General features: G+C 43.0%; 1 protein-coding gene across 1 annotated transcript; it reads left to right on the forward strand.

Moving 5' to 3' along the window:
- Window positions 1-920: 920 nt before the first annotated feature.
- Window positions 921-24,390, forward strand: SETDB2 (SET domain bifurcated 2). The gene is made up of 13 exons (XM_018569505.1): window positions 921-1,067; window positions 2,111-2,243; window positions 4,135-4,200; window positions 6,492-6,543; window positions 7,818-8,372; window positions 10,010-10,129; window positions 12,754-12,953; window positions 13,648-13,855; window positions 16,199-16,307; window positions 18,045-18,141; window positions 20,218-20,399; window positions 22,807-22,895; window positions 24,243-24,390. The coding sequence occupies exons 1-13, from the start codon at window positions 921-923 to the stop codon at window positions 24,358-24,360; spliced, it is 2,076 nt and encodes a 691-aa protein (XP_018425007.1). The 3' UTR covers window positions 24,361-24,390.
- Window positions 24,391-24,732: the final 342 nt, after the last annotated feature.

Below are 24,732 nucleotides of genomic sequence, written 5' to 3' on the forward strand. Positions count from 1 at the left end.
ATTTATTGTCATGTGAGTTTTTCTAAAACAATATCCACTAATGATTTCAGGACAGTGGTGGAGCGCTAGAGCCAGGTCCCAGCTGCAACCCTGGTAGTTTTTGTGTAAATGCCAAGTATCGGCACTGGTACTCAAAACGTATCTGTGCATCCCTACCAGCAACTTTCTCTCTACATTTGCGCACACACATGATAAAATCTGAATTTTTGGCTAGAAAACAGTTTCAAACCCCCAAACCATTATATATTTTCTGAAAGCAGAGGCCCTGTAGAATACAAAGATGCTGGTTGCAATTTTTTATGTTGCACGGTTTTTGCACAAATGTTTATCAAACCAGTATTTTTAGGATAAAATACACTAAAATTAAATTTAGTGCACAGAAACAGGAAATAATGCCAAATTCTTTGGTAAAATATAAGACAGGGACACGCCGGGTAAATAGATACCAAACATTTCAGGCCTTAAAATTGCGTCAGTCTGCGGAACCACAAAAAACTACAATACCTAAAATTTCCCACAGGCGACGCTTTTAAATTTTTTTTTTACGGCTCGTCAGTTTAGTGCTAACCGTGATTGATGGGCCTAGAATTATTGCTCTCACTCCGCCGCTCGCAACAATATGTAATGTGTGGTGCAATTTTTGCTTTTGCACGAAGTCGCATCTGGCGCTTGTATGTGGGAGTGGCGGGGGGCTTAAAAAAAAAATGTTTATGCTAACACTCGGCTTTATTGCTATTGCATAGGGGGCTAACAAGTCCCCTATGTAATAGCAAATATAATGTGACAGGTCCTCCTTCCAGACCCCTAATGTCACTTAGGGGCCCCAAAGAAGCTGAGGAAGCGGAGATCTGCTTCACCAGCTTCTTCTGGCTCTAGGAGCCAGAGAGTGTGCACTGTGACATCGGAAGTGATGTAATGCAATGCACATCACTTACGGGTCCAATGATCGGCGGAGAGATTCGCGGCTAGAAGCCGCTGATCTTTCCTCCGATTATATCAGGGAAGACCCTCACACGAGGGACAGTGGAGCCTGGGAAGCCAACGGCGACATCGACGAGCATGCACTGGTGCCACCACAACATCTACTTAGCTGCTGGTGGCACCCATGCAGGAGGTGAAGGGAAAGCGCCTCAGGGACCCACTAGAAAACGAGGAATTAAAGGAATAATAAAAAAAAAAAGCACACAGGATCTGCATCCCACACGGGTGTCCTGTGTATACAAATAAGAAAAAAAAAAAAAAAGTTAAGCTTTAATGTCACTTAAAATAAAAACATGGCATCCTCTGTAGAGAAATTGTATTGCAGTATCCCAAAACGGCCACTAGATGGCAGTGATGCTTAAGTTTACAATAGCCATATACTTTTATAGTTTGACACAAATTGATATAAGGGGCCCTGAGGAAAATCAGCAGCCTGATTCATCCCATGATAGTAGAAATACAGTATCTTGCTCCACATTTAACATTTTGACTAAGGGATCTAATCTGTGAATCCAGCTAGTCTCTTCAGTACTCGGGTTCTTGAAATGAATGTGCTTTGCTCATTCTCTGTCTCCTTGCCAGAGCACCAGGATCCACTACAGTTTTCTTTCGGTCATGGTTGATAACACAGTATAGCAAACGTAGGCTGACTGTTTTGTCCCTATTTGGGGGCAAACAATCAAACGTTGGTTAGTGCAGAGATACAAATGCCAGCAAATATTTTAATTGCCCTTTGTAACCCTATTGGAGCTAATTCTCTATCACCACAAGACAAACTGAGGAAATGGTGTTACAAGGAGTTGGAGACGAGGGCAGCTGAAGCTAGGCTTCAATGTAAATTTAAACCTACGAACAGTCCAAATTATGAAAGGAGCCTAGGGTGTCAATGCTGCTTCATCGATACAGTACAGTGAATGAGAGTTGTCACACTAGGATAGGAAGTGTTACAGGCAGGATCAATAGATGAAAATAAGGTGAAAGCAGCCTGAAAAAGGAAATTACTGCAAAATTCTTTTGTGTGTTTTATAGCTTTATAAGTAACCTGATGAACGGTACTAGCTGTACATATTATTCTTAACTAACCTCAGTACACAGCTAAAAAATTTTTTTTTTTTTTTTTAAGGTGAAGCAAAATAGTAAAACAAAATCATTCTGGCTAGATCAGCAAGCACAGGGGAAGGTGGACATAATATTTAAAAAAGTAGAGAAGAAATTAAGGCTGCTGTGGCAAAAAATCAAAGATGGGTCTGCAACAGACAAAGGTAGGTTAGCAAATAATTTCTGGCTAATCCTGGATCCAATCATTTCACTTTCATTGTGCTTGAATTGGGTTTTCCTTTCTTGATGTTTGTAATGCACTTGTAAGACCCTTGTTTAAGAATACTCGCTGTAAGAGATGGCCCTTTTCCCAGAGGCATTCTTTATGATGCCCCAATTCCTACTGCAGCCCCTGAAAGATCTTATTCAAATACTGACCATACCCTCTGGCCCCCATCAGATAACATTACTTTTGCCTATCATCTGACTGTCTGCACTCTCACATTCAATGCCTCATCTCTCCTACGATATTCTTGAAACTGTCACACGTCGGCTTTATTGATCGGGAAGCCAGCGAACCAATACCGCTGATCGCTTACTTCCCGATCATCTCCCTACAGAGTGTGGTGACTATTGGTCATCGCTCGCCGCAGGGATTTCCCCCCTCCATTCTCCGATCCTCCCAGCGCTGACTGGAGGAACGGACAGGGGAGGGGTCGGGCACAGCTGGCTCTGACTCTAGATAGGCAGAGCCCGCTGTCAATCATCCAGCGGGGTGGATCTCAACAGTATTGTCGGCATCCTTTCCTGTTGCGATGCGGCTCTGCGATCTTGGTATATAGCAGGCAATAGAGTTTTGGGTCACCAGAGGACATTAATATATGTCCTCTCATGACCATGAAGTGAACTATGGGCAAAAAAGTTTGCCCCATAGTTCTTCTTTAATACTAAAAGCAGCCCCCCCCCCCCAGTTCCCTCCATATTAAAGGAGAACTATGAAGTGAGTGCTTTTCACTCAGCCTCATAATCTGAGCCGACCTGTGACAATGAAACTGTCACAGGTCGTCTCAGTAGATCGGGAAGTGAGCGAACACATACCGGCGCTCGCTCACTTCTCGATCCTGTCACTGCAGAGAGCCGTGACAGGGGAGTGACTGGATTCTCCCCTCCCCTGTCCGATCCTCCAGTGCTGACTGGCTGAACGGACGGGGAGGGGGTGGGTACAGCTGGCTCTGCCACTAGATGGGCAGAGCCAGCTGTCACTCACGCAGCTGGGCGGATCCAGACATAATTATCGGGATCCATTTCAGCTGCGGCGTCTCAGTATACCGCAGTATACTGAGCTTTGGGTAACAGGAGGACACTAGTTTGTGTCCTCCCGTTACCCTTCGGAGAACTATAGGGAAAAGCCCTAACCCCATAGTTCTCCTTTTAAAGTGACACTAAACTCAGGAGTTAAATCTTAATACATTTAATACCATAACTCTTTAAAAAAAAATGTTATCTCATTTGTGTATCACTCGGCTGTAGATCCTCAAATCATCTCTGAATTGGTGCAGACACTGTCCTTTCTACTGGAGGGGGGCTACTTTTGGTGCCTGGGTGTGTTGTAAAGTAGACCCAGTGATGATTTTTAGGACCTTCAGCCGAGTGATACATAAATAAGATACACACACCACTGTTCCTCACAGCAAAATAACGGTCCTTGACTTTGGGATTTGTAACACGATATGTAGTGCTGTATGTGGAAGACTAATTATCCCACCTCTGCACAATTGACTACTCCAATTTCGCAGAGACATCTACAGTACATGTGATGGCATTGGTGATAGAGGTTTCACAGCTACAATCCAGGGATTGGTAGAGAGCCGTGGCATGAGAAGGGCAATCAGTAAAGAGCTTAGTACAACCTCTATGCACCGGTACTGTTAGATGGGATACTAAGAACAGTGGCATGAGTCACTTTCAATATTATTTCTGATCTTTTCCTGGAATATAGCTGCTATTAAACATTTTAACATAAAAAGTTACAATTTATGTTTAGTGGTCCTACAAGTCTGCATCATTATGCGTTTTGCTGTAGGTGATCTGCGTTTTAATGTTTTGCTTTTTTAGAATACTCAAGTGCCTACCTGTTGGTGAGTGAAGACGTTTTACTAGCTCAAGAATCTTATGACTGCAGTAAGTAGGCCTTTTTGAGGCCATCTTTGCATTACAGCAACAGTGTCAAAGGAGTCCCTGCAGCCTGCTATAAATCTGAGATTCATAAAGCTGCACTTAAAGGAGAATTATGAGGCGAGTGATTTTCACTCAGCCTCATAATCTGAGCCGACCTGTGACAATGAAACTGTCACAGGTCGGCTCAGTAGATCGGGAAGTGAGTGAACACCTAGTCGCTCACTTCTCGCTCCACCCCAGCAGAGAGCCATGACTGTCACGGCTCCCTGCAGGGATTCCCCCCCTCCCCTGTCTGATCATGCTCGCGTTATACTGAGCTTTGGGTCACAGGAGAACGCTAGCTTGTCTTCTCCCGTGACCCTTAGGAGAACTATGGGCAAAAGCCCTGACCCCATAGTTCTCCTTTTTTAAGCTCAATTTCTGCATGATTGTTCCTTTCCTTAGATGCTTTATTCTGTGTTAGGCATGGTTTTGTGACTAATAAGCAGAAGCCAAGTAATGCATACCTGAATAGAGAGCATGTCAAGATAGAAGATTTGGAACATGCCCTGCTGGCTTGTTTTTTTTCTAAGATGTAGGCTTTGGGGTGTCATCCTTGTACTTCCCCGGTTAACAGCAAAAACATTTAAACATGTCTGCACTTGGAAATTGGCTGTATGAAGATGCAGCTGGCACCTTCAGGTTCCTACTCACATTTAGGGGTTGATTTCCTAAAGGGAATTTGCACTTTGCAGGGAAAGTTTGCCTTTAGTTTGGTGAATGTGGTGACATTTCACTTTGCAAAGAATACCCAATCACATGCAAAGAAAAAAAGAAAAGAAATTAAAGTGTTTCTGCTTGCACATTAATTTGGGTGGTGGAATGTCAGCAGAGCTTCCCCACATTTACTAAAGTGACAGTTCCCATGCAAAGTGCAAATTCACTTTCAGAGTGAACAGCCTATTTGCCTTTAGTAAATCAACCTGTTAGTTTCTATCCAGAGCCACTCAGGATCCACAACACCTGAGACACTCTATTATGCAAATAGTAATCAGACCTTGTTTGGTTACGTTGTGATCTGCCCTCCCTCTGCTCTGTATTGACCTCTAAAGCTGCCCATACACCTTACAACCATTGCGTGACTTTTGTTGTGCGATGGTAATAAGGTGATTTAAAATTTCGTACGAACTGCCCATCTTGGACAGGCAGATCGTACATGCGATCATCGCAAGCCCTCCCCGGCTGAGGGGAGGGCTTGCCGATAATTGCAATGCCGAGCGGGCAGTGTGCACTTGCGCACTTCGGCCCGTGCGGCTTTCGTCTTGCGATCGCGCTACCAACCTGCCGAAAATCGCACGATTTTGTGGCGGGTTTTCTAGCGCGCGCGTAAGACGAAAGTCGTGCCACCGTAAGTAAATGTGGTCGCACGCTGCCCATTCACCTGTCTATTATCGTACGATCGCGGGATCACCTGCGATTATCGTACGATAATCGTCAGGTGTATAGGCACCTTTAGTGTAATTAGTTGCAAAAGAGGATGCAATTTAAAACTTTTTTGCATGTCATGACATTACCACATTGGCCTGCAGTAGTGTCATACTCTGCTACTTTCTTGTTGCACACTTGAGAGCTATACCTGGAAGGGAATTCCCATTTATGTGCCCAAAAGTTGGAAACCCCCTTTAAAATTTGTGTGTGTGACAATCGTCTGTCTCCCTTTTTTTTCTTCTCCCTCACTTTTTTTTGTTGTTGTTTTTTCAGTTTTACAAAATATTATTATGGACAATGCAGGCACATTTATTAGCTCTATTGTTTTTTCTTTTAAACATGCCCCACTGTGTTTAATGTTAAATGGCAATGCAGAATGTTAAATGGCACTGTACTGTAATACAAGGAATACATAAACATGAGTTTTCCCACTGGTATTCACGTATCTGTAAGGCCCCATTCACACACAAATCGGCCAGCATGTACAGCTGCGTGCGGGGCCGTACCATGCAGCTGCCGGGAAGTACAGGTGCTGCGTTTGATTAGTACGCAGCCCCCGTCCTTCTCTATGGGGCAACATGGCCTTACGCCCCCCTACGCTGGCCTACGATTTGTGTGTGAATGGGGCCTAAGCCCTAACAATGGACTTCTCTTTTCTCCTTCCTTTTGTTCTGAATATCTAGATATATATAATATTTTGTTCTTGGTTTTAGATGCATTTTAATGCTGTGGTAAAGTAGAGCAGGGAAAATACATTGTACTATAAAAGAGCATTGTAGCTCAAAGTGTTCATGTCATTTTATTTTCATTCCTTCTTGTTCTTGCAGATAAAAATACAGTTGAACTGCCAAAAAATGAGGATCAATCACCAGAAAGGTGGTAAGAATTATCAGACCACATCAAATCGAAGCTACATGTGTGAATTGACTTTATTAACCAACTTTTTTAAATGGGGGAGTGTATTATTTTGAGATTTTAGAAAAGCAATATTTTTCAGTTACTTTTATAATCTGTATTCTTATCACTGTATTACCTGGTCTGTTTGACACTTTTTTTAATTGAGGTTTGTAAACTTGGTAACCTTGTTATTAAATAAGAACCAATGACGTCCAAGGTCCTCTAAAATTGGGCTTTGACACTTTTGGTGGGATGTGCAGGTGCAATTTGGCTGCCCTCAGACAACCAGCTTTCCCAGAAAGGCACTTATGATGTAGCCTTCCCAGGATGCATCTGTGAAGCCAGGGCTACATCACCAGTGCTTCACTCAAACTGGAAGTGGAAAAATAGTAATTGCAAGTAAATGCAAAAATTTTTGTTTAAAGGAGAACTATGGGGAGAGTGAAATGCACTCATCCCCATAGTTAGGGCCGATCTGCGACAGCTGCAGTTTCACACAGGCAGCTCTACTAATTGGGAGCTGAGCGGTAACATACCGCTGATCACTCGGCTCCCAATCTTCTCCCTGCAGAGAGTAGTGACTGTTAGTCACCACTCCCGCAGTGATTCTCTTCTCCCCTCTCTCTGTCCCTCCAGTGCTGGGGGGGGGGGGGGGGCAGAGGTGAGCATTGACAGCTGACTCTGCCTCTCAAATCAGGTAGCGGGGTGGATCCTTTATGGCTGCTGCGCGGTTCTGCCCACTATATGCTGTGTTTTCGGCCACCGGAGGACATGGTAAATGTCCTCCTGTGACCTAAAAGAGAACGAATGCCAAAAAAGGTTTGGCCATAGTTTTCTTTTAACTATTGTAAGAAATGTTCAAATCAGCATGCATAGCTGCATGCTGATGTAGTTTTAGTGAAAGGAGGGTAAAGGTCCATTTTGATCAAATGGAAAAACTAGTGAAAGGGGGGTAAAGGTCCACTTTGATGGAAGAAAAAACATTTCTGCTGAATTCTTTCAGATTCACCTGCCTGTTAGAGGCACACAGACCCAATAAAGATAAATAATTTATCCAACCAATATCTTATTTTCTACTGTTCTTTTTCTCAAATTGTATTGGCACTATTATGCATTATTTTTTGATGGGAATAGTGCTCAGCTTATCTTATTTTTTTCTCCTATTATTGGGTAATTTGCAATCATATTTGGGTCAGGTTTTATTACATTTGATTATAACTTTGATGACATTTGCATTGTGTTGTGTTCCTCTGCAGTAAAGAAGAGGTGACAGGCCCAGACCCTGATGTATCTGACACACCTTTACCGTTCATCACACAACATGTTTGTTTTTTGGAACATACCTGTAGAGAGACATGCCTCTCTGAAGTTAATCCATACTTCAACAGAAGAGGAAATCCACTCCGGTTCCCGCTCCTGTGTCAATTCCATCGGTGGCATGCCAAGTCTGACCTTCTTTCCCGGCAGTTGGATGTCATCTACAAAGCCCCTTGTGGAAAGAGTCTGCGAAACTATGAAGATGTGCATTCTTACCTCTTTGAGACAAAGTGTCACTTTTTATTTCTGGACTATTTTTCATTCAACACTTTCCTTCAGCTGGAGAGAAAGCCAGTGACGGATCCAGCAGTTCAGGAAGCAGATATAAGCAGAGATGTGGAGCTGGTGCCAGTCTCCCTCTGCAATGAGATTGATGACACCAAACCATCTCCTTTTACATATAGGAAGAGCCCATGGCCGCGGGGATACTTTGTTAATAATTTTACCGACCTTTTTATCGGATGCTGTGACTGTACAGATGGCTGTTTAGATGTGTAAGGAAAATTTCTTAAAAATTTAACCAGCAGGGATGGGCACCACACCCCTTAATAAACATATATAAGAACAAAAAAAGTAAAATGGGGCGGTTACAATGTCCAAACCATACAACAGGTCCATCAGATCCACAAAATCTTTGTTGTGGAAACAGAAGGCTGTATGTACGTACAGTCTATATTTTTTGTGGGGGGGGGAATAAATGGTATGGAACAAGCTAGAGTTGAACACTCCCAGGTCTTCACTGCTGTTCAGGTGCTGCAGAAACCACTATTGTTACCAGCTATACATTCCTATGGAGAATCTAGAAGCATGAGGAGCAATAATATTGCATCATCTACTCTCTAGTGCAACCTTCTCAACATTTTTGACTCCAGAATTTTCAGGTCTCGGGAAAACTCCTGCTAAACCGAATTCATTGGGGGTGATTGGGAAGAATGCCAATGTTACAGTGGTGGTCAGAATCCCATCCTTACAGACCACTAAAAAGATTATTGGTGTTGCCCAGCTGGCTCTTTCATGTGGCACTGGCTGCAAAGCTGTGAAGACTCCATTAAATGGAGGGTTAATCAGCCATAGCTCAAGGAATCCCTAGGATACTTTGCAAGAACCCTGGTTAAAAAAGCTGCACTAGTGTTTTCTCCATAGACATAGAGGGGGGAATTTATCAAAACTGAAGCAGATAAAATCTGGAGCAGTTGCCTGTGGCAACCAAATCCGCTTCTCTTTCCAGTTTGTTCAGTTAAGGTTTGAACATGAAAGGTGGATGCTGATTGGTTGCCATTGACAACTGCTTCAGACTCTGCCTGCTCCAGTTTTGATAAATTCCCTTCAGAGTGTATTGAAAACTCACAGGATAAAGACAGTTAGCTCTGAAGATACAGCTGAGCAAATAACTGCCCCACTCCTGACTACTTTTTATTTGTTAAAGCTAAAGTAAACTGTTGTGAGAAGGTTCTGTTTTTTGCCCTAATGTGCAAGTATGCATAGGATGCTTGCACATTAGGGCATACTTGCTTTACAAGTGCGCCCTTCTCCAGTGCTATCGGAAAGATCTTCGGTCTTCTGCTCCAGTCCCCTTCTGCCACCAACACTTCTGGGTTCCTTGGGGCTCCTCTTCAGCCATTGGGTGGCCACAGAGGATGTACATTCTGCCCATGGGTACATAGGAGTTACAGCCTCCCTATCATCAGACCCATTCACAGCTTCTTAGAGATGCCATGAGTGGGCGAAGTGTGTACAGTGCATGGCGGCGCTGTACAGTGTACACAGAAAATAGAAGTTCGCTGGGGAAAATAGGAAAACATTTGGGGGGGGGGGCAGAAGAGACTTTGCAAACTTTTGTCAAAAATTCCTACCTCCCAGCAAAGTTTCATGTTTCTGACTTTACCTTCACCTCAGAGCTGCCATTTTTTTTTTTTGCCATATCGCCAATTTCTTGTTACTATACCTATTAGTCATATTCTTCACACATTTTCTTTTCCCACATAATTGGGTTTGTATGTAAACATGGTTTATCGATTGTGTAATGTCTGCCCAAAACCAATAAAGCAAATGCTTAAACTTGTAAATGAATATGATGCTACAATATTGTTTTCTTCTATTAACTTTTCTTTATCATGTTATTTCTTTTTAGGTCAACATGTACATGTTTGCAACTGACAGCCAAAGCATATAATAATTATGTGTCATCACCCAAGCAGATGCCTACAAATGGTTATAAGTATAAACGCCTCCAGGTTCCTATTCCCACTGGGTAAGTAGGAGGCATGTACGCTAGTTTTGAGTAGGGGCAAATACATTTCTGTGAGGTTTGCAGTATGTATATTGTACAAAAACCAAATGATCTCACACATCACCTTTTAAAGAGAATCTGCACAATGCCGTTACAAATCTTGCTTGAAAAAGGGTTGGTTAGGACCTGAAATGTAGCATCTTTAGTATGGAGTAATAATAGTGTTACATTTCTGATGCATTTTTAGGAATTAAAGCATTGTATGCATTGAAAGTCCCTTGTGCTGATTATCCTATAAAGTAGTTGTATTTGTCATTGTATGGCTAGCATGACTACCATATATCCCCCCACGTGAACAAATGTATAGCAACAGCAATTTTTCTCTGTGCCCTTATTTAATTTGTTAAAGTGAACCTGTACTCAAAAAGTGAAACTTTACTAAGTTCTTGGGAGCATCTTACCTAGGAACTGTTCCCTGAAAAATGTACCCCTTTTTTCGGGGTTTTTTTTCGTCTTCATTTTCCTCATGAAAAATAGTGCTGCAGATCTAAGACACTGCTGTCTGTGATTGCTATTTTCAGAAGATTTGGAGAGGAGATTTGGTGATGTCAATGCTGTGCTTCTTACAAAACCCAAACATTTCCAAACACACTTACCAGCATGCGTGCAAAAAAAAGAAGCTTACTGTCCCACAATGTGCGTTAAAGACAGAGGTTTTAGTTGCACAACTTTTCGAAAGTACGTGGAAACCACTCTGCCTTTGTAAGGCTCCTCTGTGTATTGTGGTCCTAACTCTAATCTATGAGAGCCTCCATCTTGGAGCATGTATAGCAAAGGACAAATTGAGTGCAGGTATGCCTGAAGGTAGCCCATCCCTCCTTAAAGGCACAGGGACACACCAGAAGCCCAGCACATCACCATGACAGCTGAAGCCCCCAGTGTGTTTTACTGCTGTGCTTCTCTGTTCCCCGTGTTGACTGCTCTGACATGAGGAAGCAAAGCTCTGTTTCCACCAAGAGGGCCGCTTCTACAAAGAGACACAGTGGCAGACCTAATAACCAAAGGGCCCTGGTGCAAGCTTTTATCTTGGGGGGGCCCCCCTCCCGAGAGCGGATCACACTGGCCCCCGCCTCCTCCATTGATCTGTTGCAGTAGCGTGCTGGACTTACCTGAGACCCTGCAGAGCACACCATAGATCCTGCATAGCCCACCTGAGACTCTCTATGATGGGCTCTGCAGGGTCCCAGGTGGTCTGTTCGTCGGGATCCCTTTACCTCCTCCCAACTCTTCTTACCTGCTGGGGCCTGGCCTCCTCCACCCCCTCCCCTGTCACCTCTGCCATGCCGCCCCGGTACAGTTGATACCCATGTAAGAGGCCCCTCACATGGGTACCGGCTAGGGATGCACGAATACCGGTGTTTTGGTACCTAGAATTTTTTTTCGGTACTCGCCGATACCAATTACCGAGTAACGGAAGTCCCAATCAGGAAGCCAGGCGGCGTTTGATGACTCGCCACCTGGCTTCCTGATTAGCCGGGCAGCATGTAAAGACTTGCCACCCGGCTTCCCGATTTAACAAGAATGTCCCCTCTTACCTTTTAGTATGTGCAGCCTGTCACCCCTGGGGCCTCTCCAGCGAGAACGCGGCCTTCCTCCGCTGTCTGGCCGGCCAATCAGGAAGCCGGGCGCCGATTACTTAGGTAAGGTAATCTTACCTCACAAGGCCAACTTCCTGATTGGCCAGCTTCCCGGCCAATCAAAAAGCCGGGCAGCGCGTCATTTCACTCTGCCCGGCTTCCTGATACCAGAAGTACTTCTGCTAGGCATCGGAGCATTTGGACAAGTACTCGCCAAAATACTCGGAATCGGCACCGATATCGATACTAGTATCTGTATCGGTGCATCCCTAGTACCGGCCATACCCCCCTGATGGCGGTGTTCTATCCAAGGTTGTGACTACCTTGGAATGTGTGACCGGTGACGTGGTCACACATTTCAATGTAATCCCGCCCAGTTTTTCGGCGGTGGAATGTGTGACCGCCAATAGGTGAAGCATTCCAGCGCTTTTCCAGCTGTTCCAGGGCAGATCGGCATCACAAATCGCATGTGCAGGAGAACCGATCTGCCCTGAAACAGCTGATCTGTGACAGTTTTATTGTCACAGGTCGGCTCAGATTATGAGGCTGAGTAAAAATCAGTCGCCTCATAATTCTCCTTTTAAGGGTCTTGGCTACAAAAAAAAACCCCTCCTAGCCCTAAACCAAACAAAACCATACAAAAAAAAAACAACGAAATTTCACAATCTTTAAATCTAAGCTTTGATTGCTATGAAATGCATGTGGAAATTCAGCCTGCTTTCCTAGAACTACTGTCAACATCATTTTATCCAGGTGTGGGTAACATCCAGCCCTCCAGCTAAAAGTCCCATGAGTCATTGCAAGACTCACCGTCACGGGCATGACTTGCAGAGGCATGTTGGGATTCGTAGTTAAAGCATAGTTGAAGGGCCAGAGTTGCCCATCCCTGATCTTATCTCTGACTGATGAAGTGTATTAAATGTGTAGTGGGATGTTTGCTATAGGAACATACAAAAATTGTTAAGCTCTATGATTTTTGTATCTTACAAACACTATCCTTCACTGCAGGCTATATGAATGTAATGTTTCTTGTAAATGTGATCGAAGAATGTGTCAGAACCGGGTTGTACAGCACGGTCTTCAAGTCCGACTTCAGGTGTACAAAACCATAGAGAAAGGCTGGGGGGTGCGCTGTCTGGATGATATTGACAAAGGGACCTTTGTGTGCATCTATGCAGGCAAGTTGCATCTTTATATTCAGGATTTAAGTACAATACTTTTTTCCCCAGCGAACTGCAAGACAACAGTGTGAACTGGCCCCACTCACACCTATACATTTTTGGGTTCCCTTGCGTTGGCTGTGCCAATGGATGTCAACGCAACAGATCTGGTGTGAATGGGGCTTAAATATGTATTATATTTTACTATTAAAATCTCCTAGCGCTTTTAGAACTTTTGACCTGTTTTATAGTTTGATCCCGAACTTTCAGTTAACCAATCTCTTAATGTGCGATAAACGTTTATAATAAAAAATGTATAACTGAAAATATGCATTTATAAACCACATGGGACATACAATATTGGGGCTACTGTGTTTTTTGTTCTATAGGTCCTCTGCTTTCAAAACATATATAATTGGGGGTGCCTCCCCAACTTCTTTAAAGCAGAAGTTGGGGAGGCACAAATATTGTCTAAATACAAAAGACTTGTGTACTCTTACATCTTGTGAAACTTTACCTCGAATCAGGAGCTTCCTGTAATAAAGACCGGTCACTGCTGCTCTCTCTCCTTGTGCAGGGTGACTGGTCTTGTATCTACCTCCAGCCTGTACTGGGTGTGCCTGTTGGGCCCTTGCCACAGTTAATAATTTTTCAAATGGCAAAAAGTTTAAATGCCATCTACATTTACATCTTTGATTTTTATATATATATTACATTTTATTTATATTTTTGGTTTTTGTAGGTCAGATTTTAATGAATTCTTCAAATGTAAACACACAGGATACCAGTCCATGTGTGAAGCCCGCTTCCATTTTTTCTAAAAGAAAACGTCCCATTTCCCTCTCGGACTCTGAGGTCACTAATCCTCCACCAAATTCTTCCAGCAGACAGAAGCCTGGAGATACTCGAGTAACTTCAGGCTCAAGTCATCAACCTAAAATCACAATCAGGTATACATCTTAGGTATTGTATCTATATTATAGCTTTGTTGCAGTGGCTCATGGTCAGAAAATATAATGCATCAGAAAAGATTGAGGGGTGAAAGTCCTTACACATGCAGTAAAGCTACAAGGGAAATCATTTTTTTGTTTGTTTTTGATATACAGTATACGCACCATATAGATAAACTTTAAAGGGAAACCATATTATTTTTATACTTTAGTTATACTGTACTTGTGAAACAGCGATTGTGTACAATAGTGTAACTGGGCACACATAAGCGCCGGTACAAGATGTCAGCCGTGGAGCATCCCTAAATTCTATTACCCTCTCTGCAGCTAACTTGATTAGCTTTTCTTCCTGACCATTTCCCCAACTCCTTTGACCTTCTCCAACATGCACAATACAGTTGTGTGAAAAAGTGTTGTCCCCCTTCCTGATTTTTTATTGTTTTGCACGTTTGTCACACTTTAATGTTTCAGATCAGCAAACAAATTTAAATATTAGTCAAAGATAACACAAGTAACACAACATGCAGTTTTTAAAAGAAAGGTTTTTATTATTAAGGGAAAACAAAATCCAAACCCACATGGCCATTGCAAGTTATCGCAAACGCTTGATTGCAGTTCTTGCTCCTAAGGGTGGCCCAACCAGTTATTGGGTGGCCCAACCAGTTATTAGGTTTAGGGGGCACACTTTTTCACACAGGGCCATGTTGGTTTGGATTTTGTTTTCCCCTAATAAAAACCTTTCTTTAAAAACTGCATGTTGTGTTTACTTGTGTTTATCTTTGACTAATATTTACATTTGTTTGATCTGAAACATTAAAGTGTGACAAATGTGCAAAACAATGAAAAATCAGGAAGGGGGCCAACACTTTTTCACACAACTGTATGTCCCTTCTCCTCGTTAACCCCACACTTGCTCAAAGTGATGACAAAGCAGCAAGTGTCTTTGGATATGGCTAGGTAGGCCCTTATATGCCTCCTTCCACCTGAGCTGAGAGCCAGTTGCAGCTCCTCTTCCTACACAATGCATTGTGCCTCTCTGTTCTCTTATCGCAAGGCCACCCACTTGCTATGATTGATTTAAAGTTATGGAATCTCTCTGTGGCTGAAATGTTATTTCAGCAGTAGTTGTTAAAGGAGAACTATGAGGTGAGTGCTTTTCACTCACCTCATAGTTCTAGCCGACCTGTGACTATGAGACTGTCACAGGTCGGCTCAGTAGATCGGGAGGTGAGCGAACACATACCGGCGTTCGATCGCCTCTCGATCCTGTCACGGCTCTCTGCGGATACAGCTGGCTCTGCCTCTAGATAGGCAGAGCCAGCTGTCACTCACGCAGCTGGGCTGATCTCGGCATCAATGTCGGGATCAGCTCCGGCTGCGGCGTCCCAGTATACCGCAAGCTGTAGCTCGCTGTATACTGAGCTTGGGGTAACGGGAGGACGCTAGTTTGTGTCCTCCCGTTACCCTAAGGAGAACTATGGGGAAAAGCCCTGACCCCATAGTTCTCCTTTTAATTACGGTCATTTTAATTAAGGTCATTCTAACCTGTTATTAGAAATGTGGAGGCTACCATTGTGGCATTTATTTTTATTTTTTTTTGTCAAACTTTTATATTTGATTAGCATAACCTAAAGGTCAATCAACTAGCTTCAACAATGGCAGTTCTGATTTCACTATCAGTTTAATTACACATGCTTGTTCCTTGTCAACATCTATTAATGTTTTCTGTCTTTTATTTTTTTTTAGATGTGGCATTAACCATTCGCTAATTTTATCTAAAACTGAAAAAAATAAAATGTAAAGCAAGGGACAGCCAGGCATTTTAGAGGTAAATTGGCAATGGTAGACTTTATCTCCATCGGCACAATTTTCCTTCGCATGAGTCCAACCGCTTATCAGTGAGACCATCCCAAAGAACTGGTTCACGCCATGTCCATTGAGCTGTTTATTATTTTTTTCTCTGCAAACTGTCGCATATACATGCTGTGAACAGACCACATAGAAAACAGTTGTTTTCTATGTGTCCTGTTCACACATACAATACATGTGCAGTAGTGTGCAGAAAAATGCAGCTCAGTGGACATGGTGTGAACAAGACCTAAGATGTGGGGGCCCATGGCAAGGTGCAGGTGGTGGGAAGGTGGTTAATGCTATTGCTAACTTTGTGATCTAGAGCAGATATAGATGGCTAGATATTGCCTAATTAAACAATATACCAACATATGGTGATCTGCAAATATTAATTGAACATATCAAAGGCTAAAAAATGCATCCTCGGTTAAGTATTTGCATTTCTTTCTATTTTATTTCTCGTCTTCGTCTTTTTTTTTTTTTTTCCCCCAGAAACAAAATAAGCCGATATCAAGTAGGAAATACAGGCCTTCCATCTGTTAAAAGACCTAAAACCAAGACTGCCATTCTCCAGCAACGCAGAAGGCGGCTCATGGAAAAGGTCAGGTTTTAGATGGTTCCATACCCTTTACCTGTACAAGAGATCCAATGAGATTATACAGTATCACGTAGGCCTAAAAACCATCCACCTTCTGTAACTGTTATCGCATTTGGCTTAAGAGTAGATAAAGAACTGACTAAGTGGCTCAGCCCCTTACCCCTGAAGCTAAGCATGATTAAATAATGGCCAGGGTGGGAATATGATGGGAGATAAAAGATCTTGATGCTGGAACTCCAGAAATAGATACGTTCATACATGCATATGTAGAGGGGCGCAAGCTATTATACACCAAACAAATCCATTCCACAAGAATAGGGGAAAATGTTATTTCCAAGTAAGTGGTATCCATTTTCTGGAATAAGATTCTTTAAAGTGACATTAAAGGATATTTTTTTTCCCCTCCCCAATGTTAATGTCAGCACTTACCTTAAATTATGTCTCTTTATCTGATCTTCTTTCCTGATGTTTTCATCTGTCCCTCCAGCAGTGAGGCGGCTCTCCGATCCAGCATTGACTCCTCTCTGCTTGCAGGCACTTCCGATCCAGCGGTGTCTGCATGCGGGTGCACGCGTCCATAGACTTACCTTGCGTCTCTGCTCATCTCCCGGCCGAGAATCCGAACTGCGCATGCGCCCGCCTCAAGATGCTTTGCGGCCGCCGGAGCAGTTTCGTTTTCTCAGACGGGAGCGCGCTGCGAAAACAAGGTAAGTTTAAACCGCTGTTTAAGCATTTTTTGTTTTTTAAACTTTTTGCCTATATCTACTGCTTGATAGCAGTAGATATAGGCAAAAAAAACAGAGACTTTAGAACCCCTTTTTAAAGCAGTGGTTCTCAACCTGTGTAACCTCAGGACCCACATTAGTCTTTGGTCAAGTTGCACTGGAACGAATGGCATTGCGGTACCTCGCCTTCTAGTGCAGGTGATCGAACTTTGGGCGGGAGGTGCGTTTGGGGTGCTATTCAAATGACTAGCAACGCACCTCCCGCACCAGAACGTGCGATTGAGTGGTACAGTGCGATTTAACATACTGTGCTAGTGTGAACGGGCCCTTTAAACACTGACGGGCACAATACCACACACTAAAAAAAAAAATGTTGTTGTTTTGAGATCCACCCAGTCTCCCCAAACGTGTGAGATCTGAAGTGGAACCTCAGCCTAGGGTCCAGTGTGGGCCACCCCACCTCAAGTGGACACTCGGGCCCGGACAACATATTTTGAATAGCTATTCGGCGTGAGAACTGACAGTGCTGCGTTAGGGGGAAGCTGAGGAGCCTCTCACCTAGCACAGTGGAAGGCACGCCGCGACCCACTGAACTTGGGGTTGGGACCCACCAGTTAAGAACCACGGCTTTAAAGGATATGCAAGAGGTAGTTCATGCAAGATTCCCAGTAAACAGACTGACACATGGCTCCACATCTCCTAAAGCAGAGGGAGTTGGAGTAGAAGCCTACTTTGAGCAGTTTAGAGGGAGAATATCAAAACTGATAGAAGTGAGTTTAATTTCCTCATCTCTAGAGGCGATTACCAAGGTCATATAAATGGATTCATATTCTGGCCAGTCCTCAGGGTTAATATGCGGTATTGGGTTCTGCCACCTCTCCTTGGCCTTGTTATATCTAGTATGTTTGGTCAAAAGTAATATTGAATAATATTTAGAGATCAACATAGCCCCATATGCCTAAAGCAGAAGTTAAAGGTGCAAATGTTTTTACTAAATTGTCTTTTGTACACTTAGGGTGCGGTCACAGTGCAGCACAGTTCTGATGAAGAGGAGTTTGTCATACCTGTCAGTTCTCCAAAACCAATGCACACAAGCTGCTTAGGACATGAAGGTACGCACGTGTTCTATATGGCAGTTTGTAGCATAGCATTCAGATACCTGCAGGTCAAGTTTAATCATTTAAAAGTAGAACTCCACTCAAAGTTTTTTGTTTTTAATTATGGACAGTGTAGAATGGTTGAAACCATTGTCCGGTAATAAAAATTTGGTAGAGGTTCTATAATCCTTTCCTGATTTATTCAAATTAAAAAGCGGTTTTGATTAGAGTTCCATTTGAAGAACAAATCACAACATATAAACTGTTGTATTGGTGGCAGACATAGCCACATATTCAGCCATGCTGTGTAGTGTTGCAGATGGATACAACATACATCCATCCTACCTGTTTAAAGTCCATTACTTGTTACCATTAATACAGAGAACAGCATTTTGGAAACGTTATAACCTGGCTAGCTGGTTCCCAGGGTTTGCCAAGATGTCAAAAAGCAGTATTGATGAACATCATAGTAGGAGTTTATTTCTGCCTGAAGTTTTTCTTTTATTCTAACCTTATAGTTTCCTAATTATACAAAAATCCAACATAAGCTTGAGTTTTAATATAATATACTGTGGGCGGGGCTAAGCTCCATGCTGAGAACCGATCCCGACCGCATCCTCCCATTAAGTGACAGAGGCTAGTAGGAGCCGCTTTGTGTTCATGAATACCCGCTCCGTCCCCGCAGCTCCATCCCCGCCTCCCCTCCACTCTGCTGTCTCGGGACATACACCTAACACATTGGGAATTAAAGCAAGCACACCAGCTCCATCTCTGCAGCCCTGTCTCTGCCTCCATGCTGCTGTTTCAGGACATACATCTAACTCGTCTGCACCAGCTCCGCCCCCTGTCCCTGCTTCCCCTACACGCTGCTGTCTCGGGGCATGCACATAACACATTGGTAATAACACAATGGAGATCTGCAGCAGCACTTCAGAACTGATCTTACCTTGTCCGGTTACTGAAGCACTGCTGCAGATGTTCTGAGATTTTCGTACTCCCATTACACAGCACAACTGTCTGGCAGGCGACCTGATTATTTTTTCTCTCCTCAAGTTAAGTAGGGCTTAAATTTCTACAGACCGTGAGAGGAGAAGCAGCTAACTAATTAGCTCATCTCTCCGTCACTGTGCTCCTTCTTGCTACCTGTATGTCAATTTGTAGAACACAAGGACCGCAGCGCAGCCTTTGGCATTTTGTACTGCTTCCTGTCCCAGTCTGAGCTGCAAGGTGCTGATACAAAGTCAATTCCGTGTACAGTAAACTCTCTTATCTTGAATTCAGCTAACCCACAAAAAAATCCCCTATGTTCTGGATGATCTGCCACCTTCTAGGGGTGAGAGCGGGCTATGGAGCATGGAAAGATACAGGAACAGGCTGAAAAGTGCTGGATTATCCTGACAATGAGTGTCTGAATGATCGCTGAAAAGTGCTGTGGTGTCCTGGTCTGGTCATGGTGAGAAGCGGGTGTTCAGTGGGCAGATGTGGATCCTTGGGAAGGGGGGTTGATGAAGCGTCAGACTCGGCGTGGAGGAAAGAAAAATACACGGTGGTCAGAATCTATGTAAATGTACAAAAAAGAAGTGTACTACCTTTTTCATACATTTCCACAAATTCTGACCTCCACGCAGAATCTGATGCATCCTCATCCCCCCCCCCCTTCCCAAGGATCCACATCTGCCCACTGAACACCCGCCTGTCACCATGACCAGACAACATCACCAGGAGATCACCACCATTGTGCTAATCCATACCATCACACGTGAGTGCCTAATTTCCATTCCCACTTCATTTTACCTTGATTTACTGTAATTTTCTGGTCAATCTCCTTCCACGCAGTCTGCGCCAGTTATTTGCGCTCCTTCCCTTTTTTTCCGTTCAGTAGTTTACTGTACTTACACTGCTTGTATTTAAAGCAGTACACTCACTGCTGCTTAATTTCTGTCTTATTTTGGCTTGGAGTTTAGTTTCACCAGGTTTATAATGTATCGTTTAAGTGTGGGGGGGTTTTTTGTGGGTTTTTTTGTTTTTTGTTATACAATAACTATGATGCAATGGATGATACTGAGACTTACAAGTTGTTCCACACAACAGGAGGAGATGCTGAGAAGACAGATGCAGGTTATTTATCAGATAATAGCACCTTGTCTATACAGTCCACTGAGACTCAGCGGTCTGCTTGTAAACAAAAGGATGCCCTTCAACACCCAGAGAGCGAAGAAAATATTTGGGTCTTAGATGCTTCGAAGGAAGGGAACGTGGCACGATTTCTAAATGTACGTATTGGACAAATGTAAATATAATAGAGTATTCTTGTGTAAAGAAAGCACTGTAATGGGGGGGGAGTCAGGAAAATCGGTTAGTGGCAATGTTTTATCCAGGGAATAAATTCAGCTGCTACTCTTGGAGTAAAAATGGACAAATCATATGCTAGCCAGTACTCTATGAACTTTTCAGTGTTCACATTCTGTTCCTGGGCCAGGTTACGGGGCATAGATGGTTAACTAAAGCCAGGGCCAGGCTTGCATAGAGGCAGCAAGGCACTCTTTGGCATCTTTGCCCTTGCAAGATCCAGGACAAGTTCCTCTGCCAAGCAAGGTGAAGATGCCAAGTGCACCCTCCTGCTTCTGCCTGACCCTGGGGGTAATTAACCGTCTATACAGGGTAACCTGGCCCAAAAACAAAATTGGATATATTAGCGAGATCCAAGACAAGCTCCTCTGGCAACCAACATTTTTTTCATTCTGTTCCTGGGCCAGATTACCTGACATAGATGGTTAATTAGCACCAGGGCCAGGCAGAAGCAGGAGGGTGCACTTTGGCATCTTCGCCGTGAGTTCCAGAGGACTTTGTCCTGGCACTGACTACAGCCAAACAGCTGACGGAGGACAAACCCACTCTTCGCCTCTCTGCCCAGGACACATGAAGATATAAAAGCGACTCTGATTTAACTTGGTACCAAGTTAAGAAAAGGTTCTATAGTACTTCATCACCCACTGCTTTCTTGTATGTCTCTTGGACTTCAGTGAACTCCCTGGACATGTATTTTATCAACCTAGCTAACTATTTAGCTAATATTTATCTTATCCAGACCTCAGTCACTTAAACTTTGCTGTGCATTTTGTCAGCTGATAATTATAATAGGATTTCAGAGAACTGTCTTTGGGACGGCTTTCCAGTTAATATGGTTTCTATAGCTTTCTTCTTTCAAGCCCTTAAGATCTCCTCTATTTTTTTTATATATGTCAGATCGGGTAGCTTGTTTTGCATGTTAGGAACGTGCTGATACCATAGCAATTTTTTACATGCCTTTTACATGTCAATCCCTGTGCAGAGCTTTTATAAAATTATGGAAAATGAATAGCTAGAGGGGTGCATTCACTATTATGGGCTGTATCACGTAATTGCTCTCAAGTATTATAGGATACAATAGCTCCCAGTGCTTTGGTAATAAGGGTGGTGGGTGATGAAAGTTTAAGAATATAAGAAGAGATATTGATCCCTTTTTCTATGTGCAGTATTCGAATAAAATGAGGAATGTTTTATTAGGTGCCATACTTTCTGTAAGTATTTGCACTTCCTAGATTGGGCACCAGTGCTGGTAGGAAACAAATAATGAAATATTGAGGCTCTCCCCTCATTTTTCAGCAGTATTACAGCAAGTGGTGCAGGTACTTGCCACCACTGCACTACAGTGCAGTTCTCCCTATTTCAATGAACCTACCTGTCCTAATAAGTCACTTTCCATTGCTATTCTCCTAAAAGCATTTGTCAAACACAAGGGCTCAGTACTGGCCGCTTTTTAACCTCTGTGCCCTGAGATTATTGTTTGGAAGGCATAACATTTTGTGCCTGTGACGAGACCTAATCTTCTGCCTCTGACATGTTACTGCTGTGTAGTGGTGACGGCTGTAATACCCAATACAATTTTAAAACCCCTTACCCCCCGCCAAAACCAGTGAGGAGCTTTCATTGTAGGTAAAATATAATTCCAGAACCATATAACCTTTTGATAATTCTTGACATTTGGCTCTCCTTTACATTCCACACACTTTCTGTAAATTGTCATTCGAACCAATACTATACAGATGAACAAAGTGTAGCATAATATTGTACAAGTGGTAAAGCGTCGGGAATACATTTTGCTTTAATCCTAATTTTTTCTTCTGCCACCGCTTACAAACATTGCAGCCTGCACTGGAACAATGAAAGGGATTATACGGGATAATCAACAATTTCTCCCTGGCTTCTGGCTCCCTTTTGTGTAGTAACATATAGATGGGTGTCTCGCTGTCCTGCTTCTCCCGGTAGAAGATTATATGTCCTCAGTCTTTCACTGCAACATCATCTGCATGTGAAGCCTGATACTGTACATGCATTGGTGCTATTTATGTGTCCTGTGATGGATGACTTTTTACATACTGTATGTTTGCTTAATGGAACACAAAATAATTGACCAAAGAAATGTCAACCAATTGTGTGACAAAAGTCATAACTTTGTTGTATTCATACTGTTACTGGTCAACATTTCTGAAATGGAGTGGGTATGACAAAGTGTATGTTTAATAACTATCCTTGCAATAATTATACATTGTATCTAGTGTGTGTATCTCTTATCGCTCTCTGTATCTTCTTTTTTTGTTTTGTTTATATAATTGATTTTATGTTTCCCTCTGTATACAGCATAGCTGTTTACCAAACCTATTTGTACAACCCGTGTTTGTAGAAACGCATTCAAAGAAATTCCCCTGGGTGGCATTTTTTACGAAGAGGTTTGTACCATTTTTGTGTCAATATTCCTTTTTCACTGTTGACTATTTTGATTTGGTAATCTAAAGTAAACTTGTTCGCGGCTAAACTTTAACATGCATTATAATGCAGCTGCTATCGATTTTGTTGGCTTCTACACTCATGAGCACCACACTGATTCTAGTAAAGTTTTCTAAAAGTTCCTAGCTCTGGAAAGGCAGCCACAAACACCTTTTTTAATAACCAGTGATGCATTGTGACCCAGGGACTGAACGTGCACTGAGTGGCATGTGGCGCGACACCCCTAAACCCCACCACCACCACCACCCTGTGGCCATTTGGCTTCATGGGCGGCAAAGCCCTGCTTGCAACGGAGTATCAGCAGAAGAAATTAATGTGGGAGATTTTTTTTTATTTTTTTTTTTTTTTAAATGGAGCTCATCTATCGTGTGTTTTATTTGCTATGTAACACTTTTTTGGTGAATGAGTAAGCAGGGGAGTAACCACCCAATTGGCATACCCCTTACTCCAAATGGGTGGGCAGATATCTGGGGGACCCCTTTTTTCTAAAGGGGGGGGGGGCTTCCGTATTCAAATAAGTCACAGCCACTGAGCCAGGGATGTGGGGGCTTTCCAGGATGGGCCCCTTGCTGGCAACTTACCTTCCACCCATATCCATTCCAGACCCTTATCAATCATGTCTGTTATGGTGGAGGAGGCTGCCAGTGTCCTGCAAACTAACGGATGACAGCCCGGCAGGAGGGCAGATTGGCCAATACTGACTATTTAGTTCACCGGTTGGGAAACGGCTTGGGTTCAGGTTGAACTTGTGGTATACCAAAACCTAGCTCATCCTTGGTCTAGTCAATTAATTTATACAGAGTTCATGCATGTGTGTGACATAAATACAGAATAGCAGCACTTATTGTAGGTCTATCCAAGATTTCAATAAAAGTTGGAATCTGGTGAACCGGATCACCGGCTGGTATCTACTATTTTCGGGCTGTATGGCAATGGTGCAGATCTCTCTTGTCCTAGGTCAGTTTGTCTGCCCAGCAATTATGCATCCTTTTTGATTTGATTCTCAATCCTCATTACTGAATTCCCTATAATGTAAAATAAATTAAGAAAGCCTGTCTTGGTTTTTTGCAATGACCACATTGGTGGGTGTTGCTAAGAACTGCAGTGAGTTTATCTCTTTGGTCCTCCAGCAACAAAATAAGTCACCTGAGGATTCAAACCGCTAGTGTGTGCCCAAAATGTAAATATTTGTATCATTATCCTTTTCTTCTTCTTTTTTTTTTTATGAATCTTCTCATCTTTCCTGTTTTTTGTCATACAGTTTTTCTTTTCTTTTTTTTTTCTTTCAGCTACCTAAAAGCTGGGACTGAACTAACCTGGGATTACAACTACAATACTGGGAGCGTTCCTGAAGAGGAGATTCCATGCCTGTGTGGACAAAAAACATGCCAAAATATAACTGTTTGACTATTTAAATATTCAAAAGCTTCAAGTACAACTTAAGGCTCCTGTATGACAGTCTAATCAAGTCCCAAATCCAGTTACTAAGTAAATAGTCACTTTACCATTCTTACCTAAGCCAAATCCTCCATTTGTGCCTAATGTACACCTGCTCCCAGACACTACAGCTTACAGTGGGGGGGTTTTGGAAACAGGCAGTGCTGCAATCCAGAAAGCAGTGGGCAGGATTAGGTGTGGCTAGTAGCTGATTCACAGGCTAGAGACTTGTTAATCAGCGCTGACAATGCTAATAGCCACACCACCTACAACAGTTTTACATCCCATTGTAGTGAAATCAGGCACAGCCTACATGAGAGTGGCACCGCTGCTCTGAATTTA

This window comes from Nanorana parkeri, unplaced genomic scaffold (genome assembly GCF_000935625.1).
Source record: "Nanorana parkeri isolate BGI_ZX_2015 unplaced genomic scaffold, ASM93562v1 scaffold1345, whole genome shotgun sequence".
Lineage (NCBI taxonomy): Eukaryota > Metazoa > Chordata > Amphibia > Anura > Dicroglossidae > Nanorana > Nanorana parkeri.